Source organism: Podarcis pityusensis (genome assembly GCF_964106645.2).
Source record: "Podarcis pityusensis genome assembly, chromosome: 8".
NCBI lineage: Eukaryota > Metazoa > Chordata > Lepidosauria > Squamata > Lacertidae > Podarcis > Podarcis pityusensis.
The window spans coordinates 7,683,602-7,710,840 of NC_138033.1; the positions used below are offsets into that span (position 1 = coordinate 7,683,602).

The 27,239-nt window shown below is 50.3% G+C and overlaps 1 protein-coding gene across 3 annotated transcripts in view; it reads left to right on the forward strand.

Annotated features, from left to right (window-relative positions):
• The first annotated feature begins 3,587 nt into the window (after positions 1 to 3,587).
• The window catches only part of HIF3A (hypoxia inducible factor 3 subunit alpha), a 60,846-nt gene continuing 37,194 nt past the window's right edge, over positions 3,588 to 27,239 (forward strand). Inside the window, exon 1 of one of the 3 annotated variants that reach the window (XM_081018731.1) lies at positions 3,588 to 3,720. In XM_081018731.1, the coding sequence (XP_080874857.1) occupies positions 3,695 to 3,720 (26 nt within the window). In that variant the 5' untranslated portion in view covers positions 3,588 to 3,694. Of the gene's footprint in view, positions 3,721 to 6,783; positions 6,926 to 25,024; positions 25,314 to 27,239 lie in introns of those variants that run through there. The other 2 variants (XM_081018732.1, XM_081018729.1) reach the window with 2 other exon arrangements.

The following is a 27,239-nucleotide window of genomic DNA, read 5'->3' on the forward strand; positions in this document are numbered from 1 at the left end:
GTGTGGATTAATGTGATCTGACAAAAGTTGCTGCGTTAGAGCAAAAGCTTATACTGTACTGGCTTTTTAAGAAAATATATTGAAAAGGACTGAAAAATATTATTTTGAAGATGTAAAAACACTGTGACTTAATCCCTGCTTGGTTCGGGGGGGGAAATCAAATGAGTGGACGACAAAACTGCAGCCGCCTTTGTCAACATGACTCCCTGCAGATGTTTTTTGGGTTACAACTTCTATCACCCACATCTGGAGGGCATCAGGTTAGCAAAGGCTGCACTTCAGTACTGGTACATTTCTTCCTGTTGTGGAAAAGGGAATCATTACAATGGAATTTCAGCTACACTGTTGGATCAGGTCCCTTTTCTCTGGTTTTAATAACCAATAAGGCAACCCACTGGCTTTCCCCAAGGAACCTTGATTGTGAGCCAACAGTGCCCTCTGGTGGACAATGGTAAAATGTTGTTTATTGGCAGTTCTTTCCCTTCTCTGAAATATATACTGTATACATCAGAGGAAGACGTTTGCGCTGCTCCTTACTCAAAAGTGCTGCTCAAAAGTCTTTTATTGAGTATTCCAATAATTTCTGGATAAGGTACAAATTGGGGGGTGATCCTGGGTTACTGGAAGGATATTAATTTTTGAAGAAAAACGTGATTTAAAATGACCTCATCTAGAGATAATTTGGAGGCAATTAATAGGGGGAATTGAAGGGAGAAGCAATTTATTTGGTGCAGGAATTCGTGGGATAAAAGAACCAAAGAGGAGGAATTGCTTTGGGTGATCTGCAGCGGAGTCAGCGAATCATTTATTTGAGGGTTATTTGGATGGGAAATGAGCCTTCTGCGACACTTTAATTCTGAATTTGCATCTTACGTGTATAACCGAGCACATGAAAATCACATGAAAATTTCTGTCTGTGGGCCCATGTTCTGAATCTTTTAAGTATTCCGGTGGTATTCAACGAATTTTGCTCAGAGTGGACTCGCTGAAATTAATAGCCTGAAGCTAGCCACGCTCATTAATTTAAGTGGGTGCATTCGGATGGGAAACCTAGCAATGTCGCTGTCTGTATTCCTAAATGAAGGACTCTGATGCTGTGGGCTTGGGAAAGTCATTTATATATCTGGAACCATTAAATCACCCTTAACAACTCTTCCATAAACAATCCTTCACAACCTTTTCAGGCATTTCGTACATATATTTATTGATAAATTCTTATTTCAACTAGCACGCTCCTCTTTCATATAAATAAGCTCACAGAAGCCAGAAAGAGGGCAGGGAAGGTACCTGCCTGTTCTGAATAAATAGACAGGGAGTTCCAGTGTTTAGGCCAGGGGTCAGCAAACTTTTTCAGTGGGGGGCCGGTCCACTGTCCCTCAGACCTTGTGGGGGGCCGGACTATATTTTGAAAGGAAAAAAATGAACGAATTCCTATGCCTCATAAATAACCCAGAGATGCATTTTAAATAAAAGCACACATTCCACTCATGTAAAAACACCAGGCAGGCCCCACAAATAACCCAGAGATGTATTCTAAATAAAAGGACACATTCTACTCATGTAAAAACACGCTGATTCCTGGACCGTCCGCGGGCTGGATTTTGAAGGCGATTGGGCCAGATCCGGCCCCCGGACCTTAGTTTGCCTACCCATAGCTTAGGCCCTGCCGCAAAAAAAAAACCTCAAAAAGGACAAATACAGCCGCATTGCAGGGGGTTGGACTAGATCAGGCATGGCCAAACTTAGCCCTCCAGATGTTTTGGGACCACAATTTCCATCATCCCTGACCACTAGGGGTGATGGGAGTTGTAGTCCCAAAACAGCTGGAGGGCCAAGTTTGGCCATGCTTGGACTAGATGATCCTCAGGATCTTTTCCAACTCTACAATTCTATGATGCTGTGATTTTAAACAAGACAAACATCCTAACGAGTGGACACTTGTGGTGAAGAGCCATTTACAGCGTTCATCTGGGAAGGCTTAACTTCAGGCGTGTTTTTTAGGGGTGGGGGGCAGCGATTGATGGAGAAGAATGTACAGTGGTACCTCGGGTTGAGTACTCAATTAGTTCCGGATGTCCGTTCTTAACCTGAAACTGTTCTTAACCCGAAGCACCACTTTAGCTAATGGGGCCTCCTGCCGCTGCTGCGCCACCGCTGCATGATTTCTGTTCTCATCCTGAAGCAAAGTTCTTAACCCGAGGTACTATTTCTGGGTTAGCGGAGTCTGTAACCTGAAGCGTCTGTAACCTGAAGCATATGTAACCCAAGGTACCACTGTATAGAGATTTTATCACCTTATTGTATTGTATTGTAAGCCACTTGGAGATCTTTAGCTGAAGAGGAACAAATAAGTGCTTCAAATCAAGCAAATATATAAATGCATTCAAAATTATATCATAACATTGCATACTATGCATCCCTGGCGTGTAGAAACAGCACATTTCAGACGCTGGATATGCTTAAATGCAATGAAAAGGCTGCTGGAGCTTTCTCTCACCACACGGGGGCGCATTTATACAACCGTTTTAACATCTCCAGGCAACTGTTTTAAAGGCTGCGATCCTATATATCTGGATCCACTATGTCTGGGTGTGGAGTCGCTGAATTGGAGGGGGCTTCGCGGGCCAAACCCGTTCAATTCCGGGCTCCATGCAGGGAGTCACACTGAATTCAATTGGGAGGAATTTCTGAGCAGACATATTTAGAAAGCGTTGCACCGCTTACATCGACTCGAAATAAGCCTGTAAACTGGATTTGAAAGCCAAAAAGCAAGGTGATCCGGTGAGAGATTTATTACATGGACGCACACGAGAGTAAACTCATCTCCATCACTGAATACCGAGCGGAGAGGGAACGAACGGCGTCGCGCTGCATTTTCTAAATCCGAATTGACTGCAAGAATCAGAATCACTCCCTTTCCCACACAAGGCCCTTGGAGGGGGCAGGGGCGGGGGATTCGCACCATTCTTTTGCATTGAGCTGAAGGCTTGCTTCCGAATCAAAAGCCCCCCCCCCCCCGAGCTTCAGTGGAGTCTACTACCAATTAAGCGTGCACACAGTCCTGCAGCTTTAATCCGGAGTCACTTCCCTTTGCGCCGAGCACACAGGTAGGACGCCCAGCTGATTTGCACGTCCCGGGTAAAGACGCTGCGATGGCCACCTTCGGAACGAATCCGGATCCGATGCACGGAACAGAAGTAGTGTGACTCTGGATTAACGCTAGCCCGGAGGAGCGCTCCGCCGGCCGGAGCACCCTGCGCGCTGCGATCCCTGCCCCTCCGCAGCCTCGCGCTAGCCAGCTGCCAACACAGAAAGTGGGGTGGGGGGTGGGGGGGTTGGGTAGGTGGGGAAGACCCCCCCCTTGGGTCTCGGAGTGGCATCCCCGGCGCCCAATCGGCGCGCGCACCAGCAGCAGAAGGAGGCGTGCCAAAAAGCGCCTTGGATCTGCAAGGCTTGCGAGGGCGCGCGCGCGCGCCGGGCGTAGGGGGGGGCACCTTGGGGTGGGAGGGGGAGCCAATGGCACGGATGGGGGAGGGGCGGTGGGTGTAGCCTGAAGGGGAGTGGGCTTCGAGGAGGGGGAGAAGGGGGGCGAGAGAGGCAAGGAGCGCAGGCGGAGAGGCAGGAGGGGAGAGCGCGCGCGGAGCGAGGCGAGGCGGCTGGACCCGGGCAGGAGGCGCAGGAGAGCCAGCCAGCCATGGAGAATGGCTTGCAGTGTCCAAGGTAAAAGCAAGGAAAGGTGGCTGGCTGGGTGGGGGTGCACGAAGCCCCCCTCCCCAGTTTTTTTTTTGGGGGGGTGTTGCACTCTTCCCGGGTGCGCGAGAAATCTGCAACCCAGTTCCCCGATTTGGTGAGGGGGTTGCGCAAACGCAGGGGGAGGCATGCGCCCCTGATATATAGATATTTTGCAATGGTTTGCGCGCGCCACCCCCTCCCCCCGACCGATTTATCTATATGTGGGGCGGGAGGGGGGGGGAGAGGAAATCTGCGGACTCATCAGATTCCAAAGTGGGGCTGTGTGTATTTTAAAACACACAACCTATGTGCGCGCCTGAGTTTTGGGGTTCCATGGAAAGGGCTGGTTGGAGCCCTCCATTCCTTTCCTTCCTTGCGCAGTCCTGAGAACGTCCCACTCCCTTCTCACCCCCCAAAAAACTTCTAGATCTAGGTCTTCAGTAGTATGTTAAAGGGTGCCATTCTTGTGGGCAGCTTTTTCTGGCGCCATGGGGTGTGTGTGTGTTTGTGGAGGGAGGGGATTGTGTGTAACCTTGTTATTCTCATTATTATTATTTTTTAATGAGTGAACCGGCCAGCTTGTTTTCTTTTCATTATTTTATTTGCATCTTGCTGGTCAATGTCACCCGACGGCTGCAGGAGGACGACATGGGGAGCCTCGGATGTGCAGTAATCCTGCAGAGCTGGAAAGAAGGAAGGGGGGGTGTTCTCTTGGCCGCAAGGAGATCTAGTAGATTACAGTGGAGATATGTGCCAAATGTAAGCCAGCAAGGAGGGAGCGCAGGGTTCTGTAGCCAACCTCAAGTCTGGTCACCAACCCTAGCCAGCGAGCTGAATATCATGGAACAGGCCCAGAAATCAACAACACAGGCTGTGTGATGTCTCTCTCCTCCTGCTTGTGGATCTGCTGCTTAATCTCCCCGCATACCTTGTTTACAGTGCTGCAATCTTTTTATCATGGCCTCTCTCTCTCTCTCTCTCTCTCTGCTGGCTGCCTTTAGACCCCAGTTGAGAAATGCAAGCATACAAGATCGGACGGTTTGTGCATATGGAAAAGGGTTTTTTGTTGCTTTCCTGGACCAATATTCCGGGAAACTCCTCCACTTTTATTACTTTTGCACCATTCCCCGATTTTGATTACCCGTTTAAATGGACGCCTTTAAAAAAAAGAGGCAAGCGAAAGCTGCAAGGTGCATCTTCGCAAAGCTCTGCCTGTAAATCTGGCAGCCTTTGCCAGAAGTGAGTTGGCAGGAATCTCCGTACAGTAGCGGAGGAGAGCGATCCCTGAAAGGGAACGTGCCTGGACAGTGAAATGCACACCCAGTCGCTTAATAATGTTTGCCATTGTTGTTATTTACGATTATTTATAAGGTCCTTTGTAACTCGGAAAACTTGGCTTTCAAAAAAGCGTTTTGGATTTTGGAGATTGTGGACGCTTTTGGTACTGAGATGCTGCTCCCCTAGGCTGTTTAAATCGCCCACGAAGTTTTGAGGGAGAGAGAGAAAGGGGCAAGGGGGGGGGGCGGCGGCAGCTGTTGGTTGGCCAGGAAAATGCATGAAGTTTTGGTGTTCCAAAGGGGCATTTAAAATTAGGCAGTGGCTACTGGATTGGAACAGGTATGCCAGCCAGCCAGAGCGTCATTTCAGATGTAGGTCAATTCCGTGGAGATCATCTCAGAATTGGGTTAAGGCAAGAATGAACAGGGTGACAGAGAGATGCATATATTATATGGGGGGGACGGCACAGGTGTGTGACGTGTGCTTTTCAGCTTCGTGAAAAGTAGGTCTTCGGAAGTTGGCAGCCAGCAGGGTGTCTGGGTCTGGATGCGGGCTCCGTTGGGCGAATTCGACCGGAGCGAGCAAGGGCGTGTGGCCATGGCAGCGCCGACGTGCCCGGGTGGGTGTGTCGTGACTGTCCGCTCCGCTTGGTTTCTGGGCTGCGCAAATAGCTCCGCTAGACGTCCCGTGGACGATCTTGGAGCCTGTTGCTGGGTAGGACACAAACTGGCACTGTGCCACTGAGGGCAGGAAGCCAGTGTGGACTTAATTGTGTGTGTGTTTTTATCCTTTAAAAAAACCAAAAAACAAACAACCCCCCTTTTTTTTTTGCCTCGCAGGCTGCAGGTCTCTCGTTAACTGTTGGTAAACCAGGAGTGGAGAGGGAGCTTGCCAGGGCGCAGATGTAAACCCCCCCCCCAATTTCCCCCGAATGAGGTCCTGTCAAAGTAAGGGAGAAAATAAGAACTCTCCCTTGAATTTCTCCAGGACTGTTTCCTGGAATAGCCTTTTAAAAGAAGTCACTGGTCGCCGCTCTTTTGGGAGAGCTGGACCAAGGACCCTGGTCTGTCAAGCGCCAGCACTTAAACCCCCCCCCCCCGCTCCAACAGCCCTATTAAAAGCCAGAGCGCACCTCTTTGCAATTCCCAGCTCCTGCTCAGTTGGTTTGTCTTTCCTGCCCACCAAGGCATTCTTGCCCCCGCTGGCTGGGGTAGGGGCTGCCGCTGACTTTTTTTTTTTTTTTTTTAAGACTTTCTCCTTTAAGGCAGAGATCCTGCAAAGCTGGCGCTGCGGGCCCCGAACTTTTGATAAGGAAAATCCACCTGTGGAATCTGGTTTTGAGTGCTTATCTGTCCTGTATCGCTGTGCCTGGTTTGTGACACCAGCCCACCATGACCTTGCCTTTGGGAACATAGGAATCCGCCTGATACATTGGTCCATTTCACCCAGTGTTGTCTATTTCAGCGACCGGCAGCACTGGCCCTCCAGCGATTTAGGCAGGAGTCTCTCCCAGCCCTGCCGACAATTGAACCCTTTCCGTTCCAAGAAGCTCTCTGCTGAATTGGGTCTCCTTCCGCCTCCATGTGATTCCCCTGGCACAGATCTGGCCTGGTTTCCCCCCTGCCCTCCTCCTCCGGCGCCCCCTTGTGGCATCCCCGGAACTTGCTCACTCTCTGCTTTTCCCTCCGGAGTTTGCAGGCGGAATGGACTGGCACCCGTCCCAACCCAGCCTCCTCCTCCTCCTCCTCCTCCTCCTCCTCGCACATGTCCTTCCTCTGCAGCCTCGGCTGCTGGCTGTTCTCCTCCGGGCAGGGAAAGCCGGTGGACCTCGTGTGCCGGACGGCGGGCGCATGACGGCTCTTGTGTACATCACGTGCTCCCGGCCCCGTGCCAGGCTGTGACGCGGGGGGCGGAGGTAGGGGGCAGTTCCTATTTGGGGATATCAGTGCTCTCGGCTTGGGGCTGGCAGCGGCGGTCAGTGGGCGATGGGGGACAGCGGGGCAACAGGGCAGGAAGAGGGCCCTGGAGGCACGTCGCCCACGGGCAGGGCTCCTTCAGAGGGTGAGTGTGGCACTGCCAGGGGCAAAAGGCAGCGGCAGCAGATGTGCGCCTGGCTTGGCTCCTCTCCCTGTTCTCTCTCTCTTTTCACTTTTCCTTCTGGCTATCTCTTTCTGCTCCTCGTTCTGCGCCCCTTTCGTCTTGACACAACCTCTCTCCCTTGACTTTCTTATGCCCTCCTTCCCCAGTCGTCCTCTTGTCTGTTCTGTTGCTTTCCCATTCACGTGGATTTTTTTCTCCTCCGCCTCTCCTGTCCTTTGTGTTTTCTCATTCACACAGACCCCTTCTTTCCTTCTTTTGAGCTACTGAATTTTCTCCTTTCCTCCGTTTGACCGGGGGGGGGCATGTTCTTCTGTTTTTCCTGTTCGCATCCCAAATTTGTGGTTATCTCCTCAATTACAGTTCAACTCACTTTCTTTTTCTTTTTGTGCATTTTACCTTTCTTTTCTTCCCTCGAGTTCCCTGTCGGCCTTTCCATTCCCCTTCTGTTCTCATCCCCATGTCCTTTTTAAATAAAAAAAATCCAGTTCGCCTTCCTTGCGTTTTCGAAAATTCGGGAACCGTTCTGTTATTTTCCTTTCGATCTCCCTGTTGCGCCTTCTCCCAATCCAGGCTGAAATGGCTCTTCTCCAATGAAGGGTTTAATTTTTGGGGGTGGGACGGGGGTGTCAGGCCTGCCTGACCCAGACTTTGTTGGGGTTCCCAAGCCAGTCTTGGCTTGGACGAGGACAATCAGCGGCGGGAGAAATCTGGCGCCGCAAAAATTGGCGTCGAAGAAAACGTCTTGGCGCTAAATCACAGAACTGCTTTGGCTGATGTTCGTGAATCTTGAACCTTGGGGTGAGACGTTTTCTCACCTTACTTGTGACCTGCATTTTGATTAACGGAATCTGAATGATGTGGTTGTGGTGGTTTTTTTTTTTTTTTTGTTAAGTAGTGGCACACATATATGGTTTATTTCTTCTGTTGATGGGGACGGAGGTTGATTGGCAAGAGAGATAATTTGATAAGAGTGGACTAGGAGTCAGGACTTAAGGGCTTGTTTTGCGTTTTTGTTCCTTCGCCATTTTGGAAGGGGCGGTAGCAGCGGCTGCTCCAAGGCTGGAGCTTAGACTTGGAATATGTGACGCCCGGAATTTCTGAGAAAGGAGCCTTGGGATCCAGGACCATGAAGTCCTCGTCACGAGTCTCGCAGCGAGCTAGATCTCCACCATCAGCTTTGAGGACGTGCCTCAGTTTCCCCCTCTTGCAACCTAACTTCCCGACCTGGTGCCATTTTTATGCATCGCTTTGTGGGTTCCGGAGGGAACTAATGATGGGATGTCGGGGACTGTGACTCGGGAAGATGTGGCGACTGTGAATGACCAGCAGGGGGTGCTGGAAAAGATGGAGGTATTTGGTCCTCCGGGACATAAGAATGGTGTTGCTGTTTTCTCCTTTAACGCTTAAAGCCCTAAACGACTCGGGCCCCAAATACTTGAAAGACTGCCTCCTTCCCTGTAGACCCTTTCGGGTGCTAAGATCAGTGAAAGGGACGCTCTTTGTTGTTCCACTAGTCTCAGAAGCTTGTGGGGCAGTGGCCTGGGAGAGAGCGCCTTCTGCTGCAGCCGCTGGCCTGTGAAACTCCCTCCCTCTTTTGATGTTTGAGATGCATACTTTTCAAGACCCGCCTTATTTTTGTGGTTGTAAGTTGTTTAAAGCTGTTTTTAATACTCCCGTCCTGCTCATTTTAGACTTCGGGGAGTCCTCATTACAGGAATTCTTGCCCACCTGCACTGTGTTTCAGAGGTTGTGATCACCAGGCACCCAGCGATTACCGTATTTTTCGCTCTATAAGATGCACCAGACCACAAGACGCACTTAGTTTTTGGAGGAGGAAAACAAGAAAAAAAATATTCTGAATCTCATAAGCCAGAACAGCAAGAGGGATCGCTGCGCAGTGAAAGCAGCGATCCCTCTTGCTGTTCTGGCTTCTGGGATAGCTGCGCATCCTGCATTCGCTCCATAAGATGCACACACATTTCCCCTTACTTTTTAGGAGGGAAAAAGTGAGTCTTATAGAGCAAAAAATACGGTATTTTCCTAAAATGGGCACCTGGGCTCCTGGTGGCCTAATTAGAGGGCCATGCCCTTCCGACCTGCAAGTTGCTGGCTGCGATTGCACGCTTGGCAGGTATATGTACTTTGTGCATGCTCAGAAGGCACTTTTTTTTTTACTAGTTTGCATGTTTCAAGACCGGCTCTATGGCTGAGGCTTGCCTGAAATCTCGCCCCTCTGAGCACCAAAGCACAAAGCAGCGTTCCAGGAGGCAGAGGGTGACATTGTATTCTGGGGTGGTGGTGCAGGAATCTAACATGGGGAACGCTTCTCCCTCTTACTTCTGGTTATTTATTATTTAACAAGTGTGCAAACTGCTCTTCAAGGGAAAAAGAAAAGCTTCCCAAAGTGGTTCACAAGTGATGCACAATACAATATAAAATTCAAAATCATTAAAAAAATAATTATTGCAAACATTGTTACATTGAAACGTTCAAAGCCACCGAAAAGCAGAATAGTCGTTTAGCTTCATGCAAAACTGCCAGAAGTCCTTAGATACGGTGCTTGTCTGATACCACGTGGGTTCAGATTCCACAGTTGTGGGGCCCTTGCCAAAAAGCCCTCGCCCTTGTGTGCCTGTCACCCTAACTTACCTTACCAGGTGGATGCCTGAGCAGGGCTTCAGAAGTACACCTGAGGGCTCAGGTGAGTTGATACAGATGCATGCAGTCTTTTGGGTAACATCCTGTTGATATGGATTCCCAGTCCCTAAAACACAGAATTTTTTTTGATGAGCCTTACGGGATGGATGGGATGACTGCATGAAAGCCACTTTCTGCGTTGAGCATCCTTGATAATTTTCTTCTTTGAACATCTCTGCCCTGGCCCCCGTCCATAGACAAATTCCCTCCTTATACCCCATTGTAACCTCAGGCTACTGACTTTATATTCCAGCCTTCCTCCAAGGATCGCAGGATGGTATGCACAGGGTTACCTTGTTTTTAATCTACATAACAACCTTGTAAGGTAGGCTCGGCTGAGAGAGTCGTGACTTGGCCAAGGCTGCTCAGCATGGCAGTTGTCAGCTGTGGGTAGGGTTGGGTATATGTTGGGGGAACGGACCAGAGACTTTTGAGGATACCCACTTTGAGGATGCTCCCATCTCCTCCGCTAGTGATTATATAGAGGCGGTAACATCCCTTGTGTGTCGGGAGTAATATTTGAAACAAATGTCCAGTGTTGTTTTCATAAATAAAGTAAGAGTCAGTGCTAGGAAGCAAAACCTCTGATGTGCCGAGGTTGGCTGTAATTGTGGAGCATTGAGAGAGAAGCCTTTGTACGCTCTCAGAGGCACTGTTTTTTATTATTATTTAAGAAAATCTCATTTCATTTTGCATGCCTTTGACTGAACAGGACCTGGGAGGGACCGCTCCTGTTGCTTTCTCTGCCCCCTCCCCATTGGGCTTTATGGTCAAAAGGGGATTTGAATGCAGTGGCCCACGTGATCCAAACCTGCTCTCCCTTTGTTCAACAACCTGTTGCCCCGGGGCTGATGGGAGTTGTAGTCCGAACTTCTGGAGGGCGGCCTTTTCGTAAAGGCGCCTGTATGTACTAGACCACATTCCCTTGAGGAAATAGTCAGGAGCAATTTGAAGTTACAGGTTCAGTGTGGCCAGGCTAGTACAGTGGCACCTCGGGTAACATACGCTTCAGGTTGCATACGCTTCAGGTTACAGACTTCGCTAACCCAGGAATAGTGCTTCAGGTTAAGAACTTTGCTTCAGGATGAGAACAGAAATCGGGCTCCGGCGGTGCGGCGGCAGCGGGAGGCCCCATTAGCTAAAGTGGTGCTTCAGGTTAAGAACAGTTTCAGGTTAAGTACGGACCTCCGGAACGAATTAAGTACTTAACCTGAGGTACCACTGTATTTGCTACCAGCCCACGGATGTGACCCTGGGCGTTTATGGATAGCCTGTTTCTGCTCCAGCCACACTGGACGTCTCACTTTGTTTGTTGCGTTTTGCTTTTCTGGCGATTGTACCATGAGCAGCCTCGCAGAGTGGTTGTGGGAACACAGGAATTAATTTGTGCGTCCAGCAGTCTGTGCAACGAAACCTGCACAGGTTGTTTATTCATAATTGCAAAAGAAAGTCAAGTCTGCAGAAGTCTTCTCCTATATACTTCCAAAAGCTGGAGACAGGACTCAGTGACCTCGGGGGGGTGGTGGCTTTCAGGTCCAGATAATACATAGGAATTGCCCTTTAACTTTCCAGCACAGTTTCTACCTGCAGATAGGGTGGTAAAAGAGTGTGTGTGTTTTTTAATGCACGCTTATGAGCGGAACAGAGATTCTAGTCCAAGTGATTGGTAATTTTCTTTTAGTTCTGCCTCCAGTTTCAAGGCTACTAGTCTCTTGTAGCCTAATTGACCATGCAAATACATTCCAAACAAATAAAAATGCAGGTGCTTTTTAATAATGAAGGTAACGTTCCTTGAGAGCGTGCAAAGTTTCTTCTTATTCTTGGTGCAGAAACGCTGCCAATGCACACCTGAAATTAGGAAAAGGGGCTTGAGCAATTAGTGGGTGAGGAACTTGCAGGTGGCAGCTGTTGTGAATTAATTCATCTGGAGTAGAAATTGTGTACCTGGCGCCTACCATTTTCGCAAGCTCTAACCACTACGCTTGCCTTCCAGAACCAGAGATCCTGCCTTTCAACCACCCTCCCTGGAATCTGGGTAATAATTTAAAAAAACAGTGTTAGGAAATGAAATATTAGAACACGGATAGGTAACCTAAGGCCCGGGGGTCGGATCCGGCCCAATCACCTTCTAAATCCGGCCTGCGGACGGTCCGGGAATCAGTGTGTTTTTACATGAGTAGAATGTGTCCTTTTATTTAAAATGCATCTCTGGGTTATTTGTGGGGCCTGCCTGGTGTTTTTACATGAGTAGAATGTGTGCTTTTATTTAAAATACATCTCTGGGTTATTTGTGGGGCATAGGAATTTGTTCATCCCCCTACAAAATATAGTCCGGCCCCCCACAAGGCCTGAGGGACAGTGGACCGGCCCCCTGCTGAAAACGTTTGCTGATCCCTGTATTAGAATCATAGCTTGCAGGTCCCTTAGCTGAAACTGATATGCCATGTTTCGCTTCTGAAGACATTGCGCTTCTCTCGACGCCCTCGTCCCATTATAGATCATTAAGCTTCCCTCCCCTTCCTTTAAAGGGGAACAGACATTTGCATCTGGCCTAAGAAGTGCCTTGATTGGGGGGGGGGCAAGTTTCAAGGGTATTTCAATTACTCAGCAGTGCTTTGATCACCGCACATTGATTTTAATGGGCTCAATGGCACACCAGAAAATTTGTTGCCCCGGATTCACTTCAGGTTAATGGACTGGGGGGGGGGGCGGTTAGACATTTTTCTTGCTCCATGTGAAATGTGTCTGGAGTCTATCTTTGAGAATTTTCAGTGCTCAGAACTTCAGTATTGCCCAAATAATTGCTTTTCGCTTGCCGCCACCGCCTGAACATTTCATTGACATGATCGGGAGTCCATTAAGATGCAACGGCAAGGAAAACGGGGGGTGCTTCCTCCCTTCGTAAGCTATGAGCCCCCACCCACCGTCCGATCCTGGCTTGAGGCAAACCATAGCCTGTTTAGGAGTGCACCTGCCCTGCTAACCATGGTTGCGCACCATGGTTCCTGGTTTTCAGCGAAAGCGCAAGCTGTATTGGACAGCGGCAAGTGAGGGTTTGCCTCAAAGCGGGAATGGAAGAAGAGGGGGTGTTTGGAGATCCTGAGCCGAAGTTCCCCCCCTGGCTTCTTGCCACAGTGGGAAACCATGGTTTGGGACTAAGTCTGAATCACTCCAGTGTTTTTCGTACGCTATGGCCTAGTCTAGGGAGCAGCAGCTGGCGATCGGATGGTGACATTGTGCCTTCGCTCCCTTCCTCTCTTTTGCTCCAGAAATGGAAAATAAACTTGTGGTTAAAATCGGGGGGACAGTTGTCTTTTCCAGAGAGTTGAATGTGGTTCAAGAGAGGCTTTGCTTTTTGCCGTTGCCCACGATCCAATGCCTCTTTGTGACCTCATGAAAACCCAGGGCCGGCTCCACCGTTTGACAGATTGAGGTTGCTGCCTGGGGCGGCGGATGCTGAAATAGCCCCATGAGCGTTCCTTTCTTTGGAGGCCTGTCTTGTGCCCCACGTCTCGCTATCTCTTGAACCAGCTTCTCCTTCCTTGAAAACCAGAAGAGGACTTCCTCCTGTCCCAAAATTCTTACTTTTGCTACAGCTAAGCCAAAATGTCACAGCCCCTAGGCACAGGCTGTCTTGCACAGATGCCCTTGAGGCAGGTTTCAGCGCACTTGTGCTTCCTGGAAACCGTTCATTTCTGAACCCCTGTAATGATGCCTCGGAAATTTCGCAGTCGGTGTGAACTGCTGGACCTGAACTTTTCACCCTGTGAGGGGAGAGTCCCCCTGCAGAGGGGTTTTGAAGCCGTTCAGATGAGAAAGTAGTTTGGGGTCACGGCCACGTCGTATGTTTAAAGTCCCGCCATGGCTTCCCCCATTGAATTCTGGGAGTTGCAGTTTGCAAAGGGTGCGGAGAGATGTTTGGAGACCTCCCTGTTCTCCTTTGGGAGCTACAGTTCCCAGAGTGGTTTGTCAGGCCCTCTTCTTCGCAGGCAGCCCCGGGAATTGTAGCTCTGTGAGGAGGACCCCAAACAAACTACAACTCCCAGAATTATTTAGCTGCTTAAAGCGGTATCGTAGCGCTTTAAATGTGTGGTGCAGATGTGGCCTTGATACCCCAGTCCAAATAACACGATCTGTTGGGCCCTGCTGAAAATGGGGGCTTCAGAGACTTGCATTAAACCCGATTCTCGCCAAGAGGGAAATAAATGCAGACCCACCTACCCCCAAACACGTGATTCTTGGCCAGTTGGTTTTCTCTCATTGAAAATGGAAGGAGGAATTATTCTTGCACCTTCGTTGCCCTCCAAGACCCACCGGGTGCTTCCAATGCGTGATTTTACAAATGCCTGGTTAAGTTGGTGGAATTTGACCTGTGAAGGAGTGGAGCCTTGCCAATTTTGGGTCCCTGCCTGGTTTGGTGGAGGGTATGAGCTTCATGGGGGAAAGATTCCCTCTCTCCCCTACAATCCTGGCTCCTATCCAGCAATGGTTAGGGCTTCAGACTAGGACCTGGGAGACCAGGGTTCAAATCCTACTCAGCCACGTAGGACACTGGGCAACCTTGGGCCGGTTACTGCCTCTCAGCCTAATCTACCTCACAGGGTTGTTTTGAGGAGAACTCTGTACGCCACTTTGAGCAGATGGGATATAAATGAACTAAAATAAGTAATTAAAGTTATTAAATAAACAGGAAATCAGTTAACGTGTTTTTTAAAAGTCATCCGAAGGCAGCCCTGTTTGGGGACATTTTTAGTGTGTTGTATCGTGTTTTTACTGTTTTTCTTGGGAGCTGCCCAGAGTGGCTGGGGGCAACCCAGTCAGATGGGCGGCATATAAATAAAAAGTTATTTTTATTTTAAGTAAAATATCTGATACGAAACCTGAGGCAAAAATGCCGAATGGCCTGGCGAAATACGGTGCAGTTGGCAACCCTGAGCACATGCTCCAGAGGGCTTGGTAATTAACACAGACTGGTTACCATGACTTAGTTTACTGTGCTCAAATGTGTATTAAAGCATGATAAATAGGTACATTACCCCCAATCACCCCCTTTATTATTATATGCTTACAGGCAAAAGGTCGGGGCGGAGGGCAGCTTGGTGGTCAGGAGTGCAGAACCAAGCTGGTAGTTACCACAGGGTTACTCAAGGTGGTAGTTACCACAGGGTTACTCAAGGTGGTAGTTACCATAGGGTTACTCAATGCAGATTACGCCGACGCAAATTTGTATATCTGTCAGGAATGCTGAGAAGAGAGTAATAAACATATATACCAACATGTCTCCAATACGAGCTTGCGTGTGCAAATAAGGTGTAAAAATACCATTTTCCTTTAGTCCTTGGCCACATCTTATTTTATGCAAAGCCATTTTTTTTTGTTTTTGTTTCGTGTGCCTTAAAATGGGCCTTGCTCAGTTTTCAAATTACTTTTGAAAGAGAATTGTTTGTGTGAATTGTAGGGTGGGAATAATGTCTCTTTTATGATTTTAACCCTAAGTGCAGGAAACTGAATCTGCACCCTCAGTTATGTTTCTAAAAACGCATAGGGCGCTCTCAGAATCCGAAATGAAAAAGCAGCGATGCTCGAGTTACTTTTGCTGCCTGCGATCTGGCGTGGTATTTCTTTTTTTTACAGTTGCAAGCAGGATTCGAGGTGCCTGCAGAAGATCCTCGCGAAGCTTTTGGGGAGGACTTTTTGAACATGCAGTCCCCTCTCCCCCATTGCACACGGTTGTTTTTCCTTCCTCGGGGCTCCTGTTCCCCCTCCATTTGCCCTGAGTCCAGCTCTCCCTGAGACGAGAGCAGCCTGGCTGCCCAGCCAGCGCCAGCCCATCTGGCAAAGGGCCCGGGCTCTGCGCATTCAAGCCGGGCGCCCAATGGCAGCGCAGTGTTCCCAGCCGAAATTAGCAGGCAAACAGGAAAGGAGGCCGGGCGCTGGTTGGCTGCTCCTGGCCTAGCCCGGGCCCCCGCCCGTCGCTCGGCTCACGTAGGCCTGGCCTGAGCGAGGGGCCTCTGGGCTGCTTTCCAAGCGGTGGAGGGAGGGGGGGCTGGAGAGGCACCGAGAGAGAGAGGAGCTCGGCCTTGCCAAGGCCGCAGGCCCCAGAGGCCTCGGCGGAGCTCGCGTCAAGTCAAGGCCCGCCTGGTGCCCGGGGGACTGGGCCTGCCGTTGCAGCGGTGCCTCTCCATAGGGGAGATGGCGGCCCAGCACCCAGGCAGACCCCCTTCTCGGTTGTCAGCCTTGCTTGTGCACAGCAGCTGCCCGGCCGAGCTTTGCTAACTGAGCAAGGCTGCAAATAGCACTGTTTATCAGGCTCGGTGCAACCTAATGGCTGCATTTTCTCCCTCTGTGTGTGTGTGTTTTATTTTTCGTTCTCTGTTTGGAAACAGCTGGCGGGCGCAGATTGATCCGCCTGCCCCTTTGCTTTCTCCTCTCCCTGCTGCTCCAGAGAGAGAGATGTTCGATGCCTGCTGCCTTATATCCTAGAATCCTAGAGCTGAAAAGCACCCTGGCTGTCATCTAGCCCAGGCATAGGCAAACTCGGCCCTCCTGATGTTTTTGGGACTACAGTTCCCATCATCCCTGACCACTGGTCCTGTTAGCTAGGGATCATGGGAGTTGTAGTCCCAAAAAAGCTCTGGAGGGCCGAGTTTGCCTGTGCCTGATCTAGCCCAATGCAGGGATACACAGCTGCCCCATATGGGGATCGGGACCTGCAACCTTGGCGTTATCAGTGCCACACGCTAACCAACGGAGCTGCCCAGGCCTGCATACCTTTATGGAGCTTAGATTCTGGGTGCCTTGGATAACTGCTATAGGACAACATCACACATGACTTGTTAACCTGCCCTTTAAGAGATCGATTTTGCTAATTCCTGGAAGCAGGCTTGCTACGGCAGAAATTATTTGCCTTTGGGGGGGGGCGTGTGCCACGAACTGATTTATGACACTTAAAACGGCGCTTTTGTGTTCTGGCGGCAAGAAAGGTTAGAAAGAGAGAGCTATGCGATATTGCATTAATTTGCGCTGGATATCAGGGGGTCTGGCAGAAGTTAATCTAGGTACGAACTCTCAGATTATGCTTATGGGCTGTGACTCCCTTTTGTAGAATCGTCAAGATGGAAGGGAGTCCTCAGGGTCATCTAGTCCAACCCCCTGCCATGCAGGAATAAAAAAAGATCTTTGATGCTTTGTCTTTTGCAATTGCTTTATGCTGCATGTTGTTGTTTGCAGTTTGGCGAATTGCAATTAGTTTTTTTTTTTACGGCCTTTGGTTAATGCAAATATACTCTTTGAAAGATACGTGCATGATATCTTGCGGGACATTGATAGCGGCAGAAGTTGTTTAATTGCATCTTTATCCCACCTGGCCTCCAAGGGCGGTGCGTGAGGTCTCCCCACCCCAATGTTAACCTCACAACGATCCTGCAAAGTGAGGTAGGTTGCGAGGGAGAGGCATAAGGTCACCCGAAGAGTTCTTTGCTGAGCTGCAGGGGAAATAATACGAACTCGGCTCTCTTCAATCCTTGGCCAATAAATAAATAACTGCCCTGAATTAGCTGAAACTTGTTTTTATGTGCTGTGATGAAACTGCCCTTGTTCAGGTACAGGATTTGGGGTTCAGCACAGAGTGGAGGGAAATCCCTGGGCATCTGGGTTATTTTCTCAGCTTTGGGATGGCCTTGGAGCCTAGTGGCTAGAGTACTAAGTTTCGGCCAGGGGAGTTGAGGCTTGTGGTTCCTTTTCACTGGGAATCATCTGTGGCTTCTTTGGGTTGAAGAGAGGAGGAGGCCGCTGAACTCTGCCTCTCACTGTGCGAGGGTAGCGGGGCATAGCAGTCGCAGCAGAGTGCCCGGACACCTGGGTTCTATTTTTGCACTTTGTAGGGCAGTAGGTGAATCTGCGAGGCCCGGTGTCCTAAGCCTTGGCTCCGTATCTGGCTTGGCTGGGAGCAGGTCCTCTTCCGGCCTCCTCTGTTTATTCACACGCTGTGTATGTTCTTGGCTTCCACCGCTGGCTCAGCCAGAGAACAGGCCGTGGAAGCAAGCCAAGGGAATTCGGCTGCCTTGCCGGCACTTCGCAGCACCTCTCCACCCCCCAGGAATGCCAGAGGTTCCCTGGCCTTTCCCGGCTTGTCTCAGGAGCTTGAGATTCTCTTGCACAGCCGGGGGAATGGCGCCTAGTGGGTTAGAGGCTCCCTCGTGCCGTGGGAACCTGGGCGGGTAATCCAACAGGGTTGGCTTTCCCTATTGCATCTCAGCCCGCAGGCGGAGAGGAAGGTGCTGGACGATGGCAGTATAAATGGCTGCTCCTGTATCAGAAGTAGCTGCATTTAGCTTTCAAGGAATCTCAGTGTGTGGGAAAACTTGTTTGTGTGTATCATTTATTCAGAGATTTTTTAAAAATCTGGCTCCCGAGTCCCCAAAAAAATAGCCGCTACCTTCAGGTTTATAATCTGAAAAGACACGACACAAAAGGACAAACGGATTGGGAAGGATGAGGACATAAGCAAACTCAAGTCCAAGTTTTTAGTTACTTATGACCGGGGATGGAAAAGTTCAGGGAGAGGAAGCAACAAACGTTTGTGATCTCTCAGCTGCATTGCGGGATGCTGATGCTGTTTTCAGTGTGTATGAACAGTTAATTCTGTTGACTTTGTTTGTTTGTTTGCCTACTGCCCTTTATCCTTAGATCTCAGGGTGGCTCACATGTTTCCGTAATATGAATGATTACTATTGCTGTTGAAATGAGGATTTCTTTGTCAGCATAGTTGAAAAGGACTTTTTCTCCCATTTTCTTCTGGGGCAGTTGAACAGGGGACCCCCCCCAACCCCCCCCCCATTTTACTGTATTTTTTGCTCCATAAGACGCACCTGACCATAAGACACAACTAGTTTTTAGAGGAGGAATACAAGAAAAAAAAATATTCAGAATGAAACAGTGGATGTATGATTTTTGTGGTTCATGCTGTGGCCACAGACATGTGATTTGACAGTGAGTTTGGGGTAGCCCAATGCAAAAATCCTGAGAATCCATGTGGATCCGTGCTTTGTAACCACGTTTTTGCGCCATTGCATGATCTGCTTTTCGCCCCTGGGCAATTCAGCTCCAGGGACCATGCATTCGTTCCATAAGACGCATAGACATTTCCCCTTACTTTTTAGGAAGAAAAAAGTGTGTCTTATGGAGCGAAAAATACGGTATAATCAGCTGATAATGGTATGGAATCAGCCAGTCTGTGTGCACACACCATACATTTAAAGCACTTCCCCCCCATCCCAAATAATCCTGGGAATTGTAGTTTACCCACCATGGAGCTCCAACTCCCAAGCGTCCTTTACAGACTACAGTTCCCAGAATTCCTTGGGGGAAGCCACATGTTTCAAACACAGCCCCTCTCACTTTCCCTCCTGCCTTGCCTTGCGGGTGGCATTGGCGAATGGCAGGGCAGAGTGCTCTTTGCCACTCTGGGTGCCTGGGTGTCGTCATCCCTTGGCCTGGACCGTCTGGCTGTGAAATAAATAAGCAAGAGGAGGCTAAATTTTTCACAAAGCAGTTGTGAGTGCGAAAGGGGATAAGGTCTCGTGTGTGCGCATAGAGACTTGGCTGAAGGCCCCGCAAGTTTTAGGATTAAATTCTGGCTTCTCCGTGGGCCCCGGACCAAGTCCTTGCTCTGTTGGCCACGGTTCTTGACCTGCGAAATAGAAATAACAAGCGGCGGTTTTGCGGATGTCAATAGCCCTTTAATAAATGCAAAGGCTGGGAAATCCTAGCAGATGGGCTCTGAAAGCCGAGAGTGGCATGATGTTCTCCTGCGAGCTCAGCCCTGCCCAGCCCTGCAGCCCTGTCTTAGTTCAGGTAAAAGGTAGCTCACGCCTCCCTTATGAACACAAACACACAGTCCAGATGGAAAAGCTATGGGGTGGGGAGGCTTGTGCCTTGCCAAGAACATTGCGTTCCCACCCAACCCAGAGGGAAGAGGCCCTTGTGGGGGTGTGAGGAGCGGGGCGGGGGCTGGCTTTGCAGGCACTCCTGGTTCAGTTTTGGGGAGAAGGAAATGGCCTGACAGAAAAGCCTTCTCTTATTTCTGCCCCCCACCTTCTACCCCCTTCCCTGCAAACAGAATCAAATTCCTCTCCCATCCTTTCTGTTGGTTAGTGTGTGGTGCTGATAACATCCAAGGCTGCAGGTTCTATCCCCGTATTCCTGCTTTGCAGGGAGTTGGCCTGTAGGACCCTCATGGTGCCTTCGGACAATTCCAGGAGTTTGGTTGCTGGCTCAAGTGTTGCGTTGTTCCTGCAGAGCAGGAGTAGGCAACCTAAGGCTCAATTGCCTTCTCAATCTGGCCATCAGACAGTCTGGGAATCAGCGTGTTTTTACATGAGTAGAATGTGTCCTTTTCTTTAAAATGTATCTCTGGGTTATTTGTGGGGCCTGCCTGGTGTTTTTACATGAGTAGAATGTGTGCTTTTATTTAAAACGCATCTCTGGGTCAGTTGTGAGGCCTGCCTGGTGTTTTTACATGAGTAGAATGTCTGCTTTTACAGTCATACCTCGGGTCGAATGTGCTTCAGATCGAGCGCTTTCGGGTTGCGCTTCACAGCAACCCAGAAGTAAAGGAGCACGTTACTTCCGGGTTTCACCGCTCACGCATGCGCAGACGCTCAAAGTGACGTCATGCGCAGAAGCGGCAAAACGCGACCCACAGACACGTCTTACGTTCTATTCAGGATGCGAACGGGGCTCCGGAATGGATCTCATTCGCATCCCGAGGTACCACTGTATTTAAAAAGCATCTCTGGGCTATTTGTGGGGCATAGGGATTCGTTCCTCCCCCCCCCAAAAAATATAGTCCGGGCCCCCCACATGGTCTGAGGGACGGTGGACCGACCCACTGCTGGAAAAGGTTACTGGCCCCTGCCGTAGAGCTTTCCTTCTTCTAGATGGGCTCCCTTCCCAGGTGGACGAACCCCACTTTCCCCTTCCTTCTCTGTACAGCAGGTGCAGAAACCACCTTCTTGACCATTGGACCCCCCTCTTGCTCTCATCTGCTCAGCCCACCAGAGCCTGCTTTTGTATGCAGGCAAAGCCCCCAACTCAAACGAGGGTTTGAGACCCCTTAGCCACCCTCACCTGGTTTAGCCGGCCAATCGAAGCCATTCTTGGCAGCTGTCGCCTGCTGGCAGCTTCTAGGAGCCCCAGGTGAGAGCTGAGTGCAGGATAGGGACCCAAGGTGGACAAACTACCCCAGAAGGAGCATGATGTGTCCCCCGCCAGAAGTACTACCCTCCCCCCCTAACACCCCATTCACCCTATTTTACATACACAGCTGTGCACCCCCTAATTTAAGGGGTGAAAGCTCCTCTGTTTTTAGCAGTGACGCTGACGATTTACGGGAAGCTAGCTGCGCTGCTTGCAGATCTTTTCCTCTTCCTCCAGCAGCGTCATCTTTCCTCCCACCCACAACCTTTCCTCTCCTCCCCCCTCCTCTCCACCCCCCCCCCCCCCGCAGCCATGATGAGTACTTGGCATTGGTCCCCGTCTACAGTACACAAAGTCCCGGGCAGACGTGGACAGAACAGCTAAAGGCACTGCCAAGAGCACGTGCAACAGGATTCCTGCTTGGTGGAAGGAGGAGGGGGCGCGTTGTTGAAGAGAGTGCAGTGATTAAGGGGCTTGGATCCGTGCCGGGGTGGGCGGGGAGAGGGGAGGGCCTGCCTGCCTGCAGCTGGCTATGCAAGGCTAAGTGGGAAGGGCCTTCGCTCAGTGTTGGCAGGGCATCCACTTGGCACGCAGAACTCCCCCAGCAGAGAGAGCCTTGCTGGGGGGGGGGGAGCTGCTGCCGGTCCGTGTTGGCAGTACCAATCTAGATGGGCCAGCGGTCTGACTGGGAGTATAAGACAGAGTCTGACCGGATAATTTTGCAGCAGTTGGGATTTGGGGAGATGTTTTAAAAGGAGGGGATTAGGAGCAAGGCAAGTGTGCCAGCTGAGAAGTGGGGACATGTCGTGGGGGTTGATTTGAGCTGTTGTTTCGTGGGGGGGGGGGGTTGTTTCCTCGGTTCCATAACTTAGCCCTGGAATGCAGGAAGTCCTGGAGGGGACAGTGTTTTGTAGTGCCTTTCTCTTGCACATGTGGGGAGGGTCTGAAAGGGGTGGAGGATAATAAGAGGGCAGGAAACGGAACAGAATTGAGCCCTTGAACCTCTTACCTTGGAAATCCAAAGACTGCATGAGCCGTGCTTATTAAGCAGAATTGCAAGCGTGGCTGGGGCACACACACACACAAATATAAATAGAACCGGGTACTGTAAAACGGGCTGGCCGTAGCCTTGGAAGGGGTCCAGAGGTCAGTGAGTCTGACCTGCCTGCTGCTACGCTGTGCCAGTCGCAGGGTGCAGAAGCAAGGTGGAAGTGAGCCATTAGGGCTGCAAGCCAACCTGATCTTTAAGGGAGGGTAAATTCCGATCCAGAGTTCAGATGTGATGCCCTGTCAGGCCGTGTCTGGTCAAACCACTGGGTTATCCATTGGTGCTGGTCCATACTGTCTCCACTTAAGAACAGAAAAAGAGTCTGCTGGGTGAGTCTGGTGACTTGTCCAGCATCTCCACAGATGCCTGGGGGAAACCAGAATCTGAGCACAAAATCCCTGTCCCCTCTTGAGCTTTCCAGCAACTAGTCTTCAGAAACATTTCTGCCTCTGACTGCCATGGCTAGTAGCCATCGACAGCCCTCTCCTCTGTGGATTTGTCCTCAGACAAAGGTTTGTGGGTGGGGAGAAGCTAACTTATTGAATGTACGAGCCTCTTCGGATGTTCAGTATCTCTGGCATTTGGTTTGCTTGTCTCCGGGCATCCATATGCATGGATCGGATCGATGGAAATACCAAATGACGGGTCTGCTGGAAATTCATCAGAATCGATTTGGCTGTCCTGATTGAACGGGGTCGCTTCAGCACAGCTGAGCAGTGTCTTGGGGGAAGCTTATGGTGCTGTGGAGCTGGATCTTGGGGGTGCAGGGGGGTTGTTTTTGCCTGCCCACCTCTGTCTCTCTCCACCCCACCCCCAACTTTTCCAATTTTGCGCTAATAAGGAAAAAACGGTTTGTTGTGCAAAGTAGCCGGCTGGCAACGCTCCGCATGTGCAGAGCTGAGATATTCTCAGTGGAGGAAGGAAGTTTGACGTCAGAGATGCTTGATCTGAGCAGAAGGCATCAGAGATGCATGCGAGCTTTGCGTAGGCAGCTGTTATCGAGCCGTGCCGTAGTGCAGCAGGATGAGCTCCTGCAGGGAGGGCGCTTGGGTCTGGCGCCCTCCAGGATGGTGCCTTCACAAACAGGGGCTCTGTTTCACATTGCACGCAGCAAAGCATTTCTATGGCAGATGGCTGTATAGGGTATATTGATGCCCTCTCCCTCTGACCAACTTCTAACCTGCTTGCCGTGGTTTTGCAGACCTCTCTTTTCTTCATTAATAGGTCCCCCCCCCTTAAGTCACAAATAAATTTAAAAGTGGGGTGGGTGGCGAGACTCTGCATACCCAAACAATTTTCCAAGGCTAAGGCATTCCTGTATTGCGGAGGGTTGGACAAGATGACCCTTCTAACTTTACAACTCTATGGTAATTTAGGGGGCTTCCAAGGCTGCCTTTTTCATCCTTGAGGACTAGATTCTTGTAACTGTTTGCTGAGCAACATCGGGTGCCCATCTGGAGACTTGGAAGGCACATATTACGGTGTGGAATGTGACCCCCCCCTTCTTCTTTCTATCTCGTTATTATATGAAGATTATATTTGATCCTAGTTTTTGCCCTATTCCTTTCATTTTGGTGATTATGTTTGAAACACCGTGTAAACACCGTTTGCTGTGGGGAAGGAAGCGGATATGGAAAGGGGGAAATACGAGAGGGTCTGTTGGATGAAAGGGACAAAGAGAAACGTGGAAGTCTAGAAGAAACTGCTGATTTAGAAAAGCAGGCGGAGGTTCTGTGCCTGAACCCAAGTTTTGTGGTGCCCTGATGTTATGACTACAGAACTAGTTTGCCCAATAAATCACCATTAGCCATGCTAGCAAATGTCAGCAGCTCCCCGAGTGACAACTGCTGGAGGCAAATGCCTTCATCCTGTCTGCTTGTCAGCTTCCCAGATGGAGCATCTCGCTGAGCATTCTGGGAAATGGGGACTGGACCTTTGGTCCAAGTCAGCAGGACTGATTAAATCGGATCAGTTTTATCAGTGGAGTGGAAAATCCTTCCTGGGGTGGGTGGGAACGTCAAATTGGCAGCAGAGTTAGGTGAGCCAAAAATGGGCCAGAAACCAAGTCTCTTTAATATTTCTGGATCCCGCCCTTTAAGATGTTTTGGAAAGTGAGTGGCCCAGCTTTGGAATCTCCGACAAAGAGTGCCTCTGTTCATGTGCAGACTTCCTTAACACACTGACATTCCATTCTGGGTCACATGCAAGAGAGCGAGTCACTTGGAAGGATTTAGAGCAGGGGGAGAGTTTTAAGAATGGCCCCTTCTCTCTCAATCGCCCTTTTCAAAGAGTCGCTTCTATCCTTTGGCGAAATGCCATTGCTCAGTGGTGTGGCACATGCTCCCCCTGCAAAGGGTCTTGAGTTTAATTCTTGGCATCTCCCAAGTCGAAGAGTTAAGGCCTGTGACCCAAGGGATCTGCTGCCAGATAGCATTTCTAAGCTCGATGGGATGGCAGCATCCGATGTTCCTAAAAAGTTTTACAATTTTAAAAAAAGGGGCATGAGGCTTCAATACTGATGCCAGCTGCTAACCGGAGTATGTGTTGCACATATCCAGCAATAGCGAGAACCGCTTCCGAGGCAAAGCATATAATTTCCAAAAATGCACGAGGCTCGTCGTCCTCTTTCTAAAAATCAACCACTGCCTGATCTGAACTCTCCCTTGCGAATTCTGCCGGGGATTTCATATTCTGGCGCAACATCGCCCCCACAATGCATTTCTCTGGGTTGTTGGGTTTTTTTTTGGGGGGGGGGGAAGAGTTGTATTGCATTCGTCCCTCCCATTCGCCCGGCCGGTGTGTTCTTGTGATCCTTCGCTGCGTTCACGCCCCCCTTGCCCATGCGCACCCATGCTTGTCTCAGGCACGTGGCCGCGCATGAGGATTCCCCGCTTCCCTCCTGCCTGCTGCCAGCCCTGTCTGGTGACCCGTTGGCCCACCTGGCCACTGGCCAGGCCCCCTGGGTGAACCCGCTTGCTGGAGAGTAAGCCGAGAGCAGCCACAGATAAGGCGCTCGTCTTCATCCCTCGTGGCAAAACGCTGCTTGCTCTGAGCAACCCGGGAGTGAGTGGCGCTGTGCCAGGGGACAGGAATGGAACAGCCTGTACCCTGGATGGGACCTGGGAGGGACGGGTGGCAAGAAGAGGAGGACTGGGGAGATCAAAGCCCGGCTTTATTTGACTCAGGGAGCTGAACGGAGAGCCAGTCACCCGGCAATGCGGCGCCGCCGGAAGAGGCTGAGGTGCAGGAGCTGGTACAGGTGAGGTCCCCATCCTGCTTTCGAGGTGGAAGAGTTTTGTGGTCTGCTGCTGATGTGGTTCTTTCATGCTCCAAAGCGGCGTGGCTTTGTGGCTTCCCACAGATCCCTGGGGCTTGTTCTGCAGGATTCTTCAAAGATCTCCGGGCTCCCAGGTATTGTGTGGGGTCTCCTTCGTGGGCCAAGGAGGGTCTTTTGGTGGGTTTCCACAGGGTCACGGCGAAGGTTTTCTGGGTCAGGGACTACAGTCTCCCACCTGCCTTTGCTGCTTGCATGTTTGTTTTTTAAGAGGAAGGTGGGGACGTAATCGTAACAACAAACGAAATTAAAAATGTTTGCCTCGGGAATCTCTGAACGGCGTGGTTTTCCCCCCTGGAGCTTACAAGGGCGTTTCTTTCTTCGATATCCCGAGGAACTGTAAGCTTCTTGATGGTGTGAGGTTTTTTTTGTGGGAGCCAGCCATAAAATAAGTCTTATGCGGTTCCCTGTTTGGGGGCGTTTGTGGATTTGGGGAGAGGTGTGGATCTCAGGATACTTCCCATTGCCCAGAGCTTGGGGTGCCTGGGCTTTCGGACACTGATATCTGCATGCAAGCTCAGAGAATGTGGTTCTGGATGTCTTTGGTGCTTGGAGATCATTCTAGATCTGTGAGACTTTGGGGTAGATGCTACAATGCAAGGGTGTATTTTGGGCGGGGGCAAAACGTCCAATGAAACCCACCAAAATGACTGGCTGGAACAAAATGGGGCACTCTGTGGGGGTTTGTTAAGAGAATAGGATTCCAGACACCAATAGGAACTGGACGGGAATTGGGTTTTTTGGGGGGGGGGTGCAATGCAATGAGGCCTAGATTGGTGTGTTTCCAGGTGAGCAACGTCGAAACAAGCGGAATTCTGGGCCATATGAGAAACTGTGCAATTTGGAGGTGCATGTGGGCCCTAGGTCTCAATATCGGGGTGAACGCTTCTTTCTTTGAGGTGTTGGTCAGAATCCTAGGAAGGCGTGTCGCTGTTTTTCAGCTTCTGAGAGAGCGGCCTTGCCATCCCACTCGCCAGCCCACCACACGCCCCAGAATCTGCATGCGTCTTTCTTTGTGAGGAAATCCCACGAAAACAACAAACTTCCCATTTTAAGGGTGCTTCCGTTGTGGGATGGGTTGTGTAGGGGTTGTGGGTTTGAGGGAGGCTCGGGGGTGGCGCTTGGCCCTGTGTTGGCTTGGCTTGCGCCTTTGTGTGTACAGTTGGGCTTGGAGAATGAAACTTGCCTTAGACGTGCCATTAGCAGCAATTTTGGCGGGCACTGAGAAGATCTGAGGGTATGTTAAGTGTCTGTTTGGTTTGGAGGCTCGGACCCAGAGGACAGGGCATTTGTTGGGGGCTCTCCTCCGAAGCCACAGCTAATAATGAGAAATCGTAAGAGTTTGATCAAAGCAAGCCTTCAAGTCTAATGGGGAAATCACAGAATCGTAGAGTTGAGGGGCCTTTGAGAGTCATCTAGTCCAACCCCCTGCAATGTAGGGATTCGCAGCCATCCCATTTGGGAATCGAACCTGCAACCTTTGCGTTCTCAGCACCACACGCTATCCAGGCTATCTCAGCTTGAGCTCCCTGCCTCTTCAGTCGGCCTAGGGTATGATGTAACGGACTGTGGGAAACCTGAGCCAGGAAGCTTGCCTTGAGCAACGTCACTCATGGCATAGCCTACCTTGCAAGGTTGTCGGGAGGATAAAAATCGGCTTAGTGAACTCCTCAGAGAAGAATGGGTGATAAATGGGATTGTGAATGTTGGGTGTGTTGTTCCATGTAATCTGTGGCTTTGCTGTTGTGGAACATGGTGTGCCTGCATGGGTTGGTGCCATAAACATACCCTGACGTGGGTGGCAAATCACAGGGTTGCATTGCTTTATCTTGTGTTTGAAGATCGCGTGAG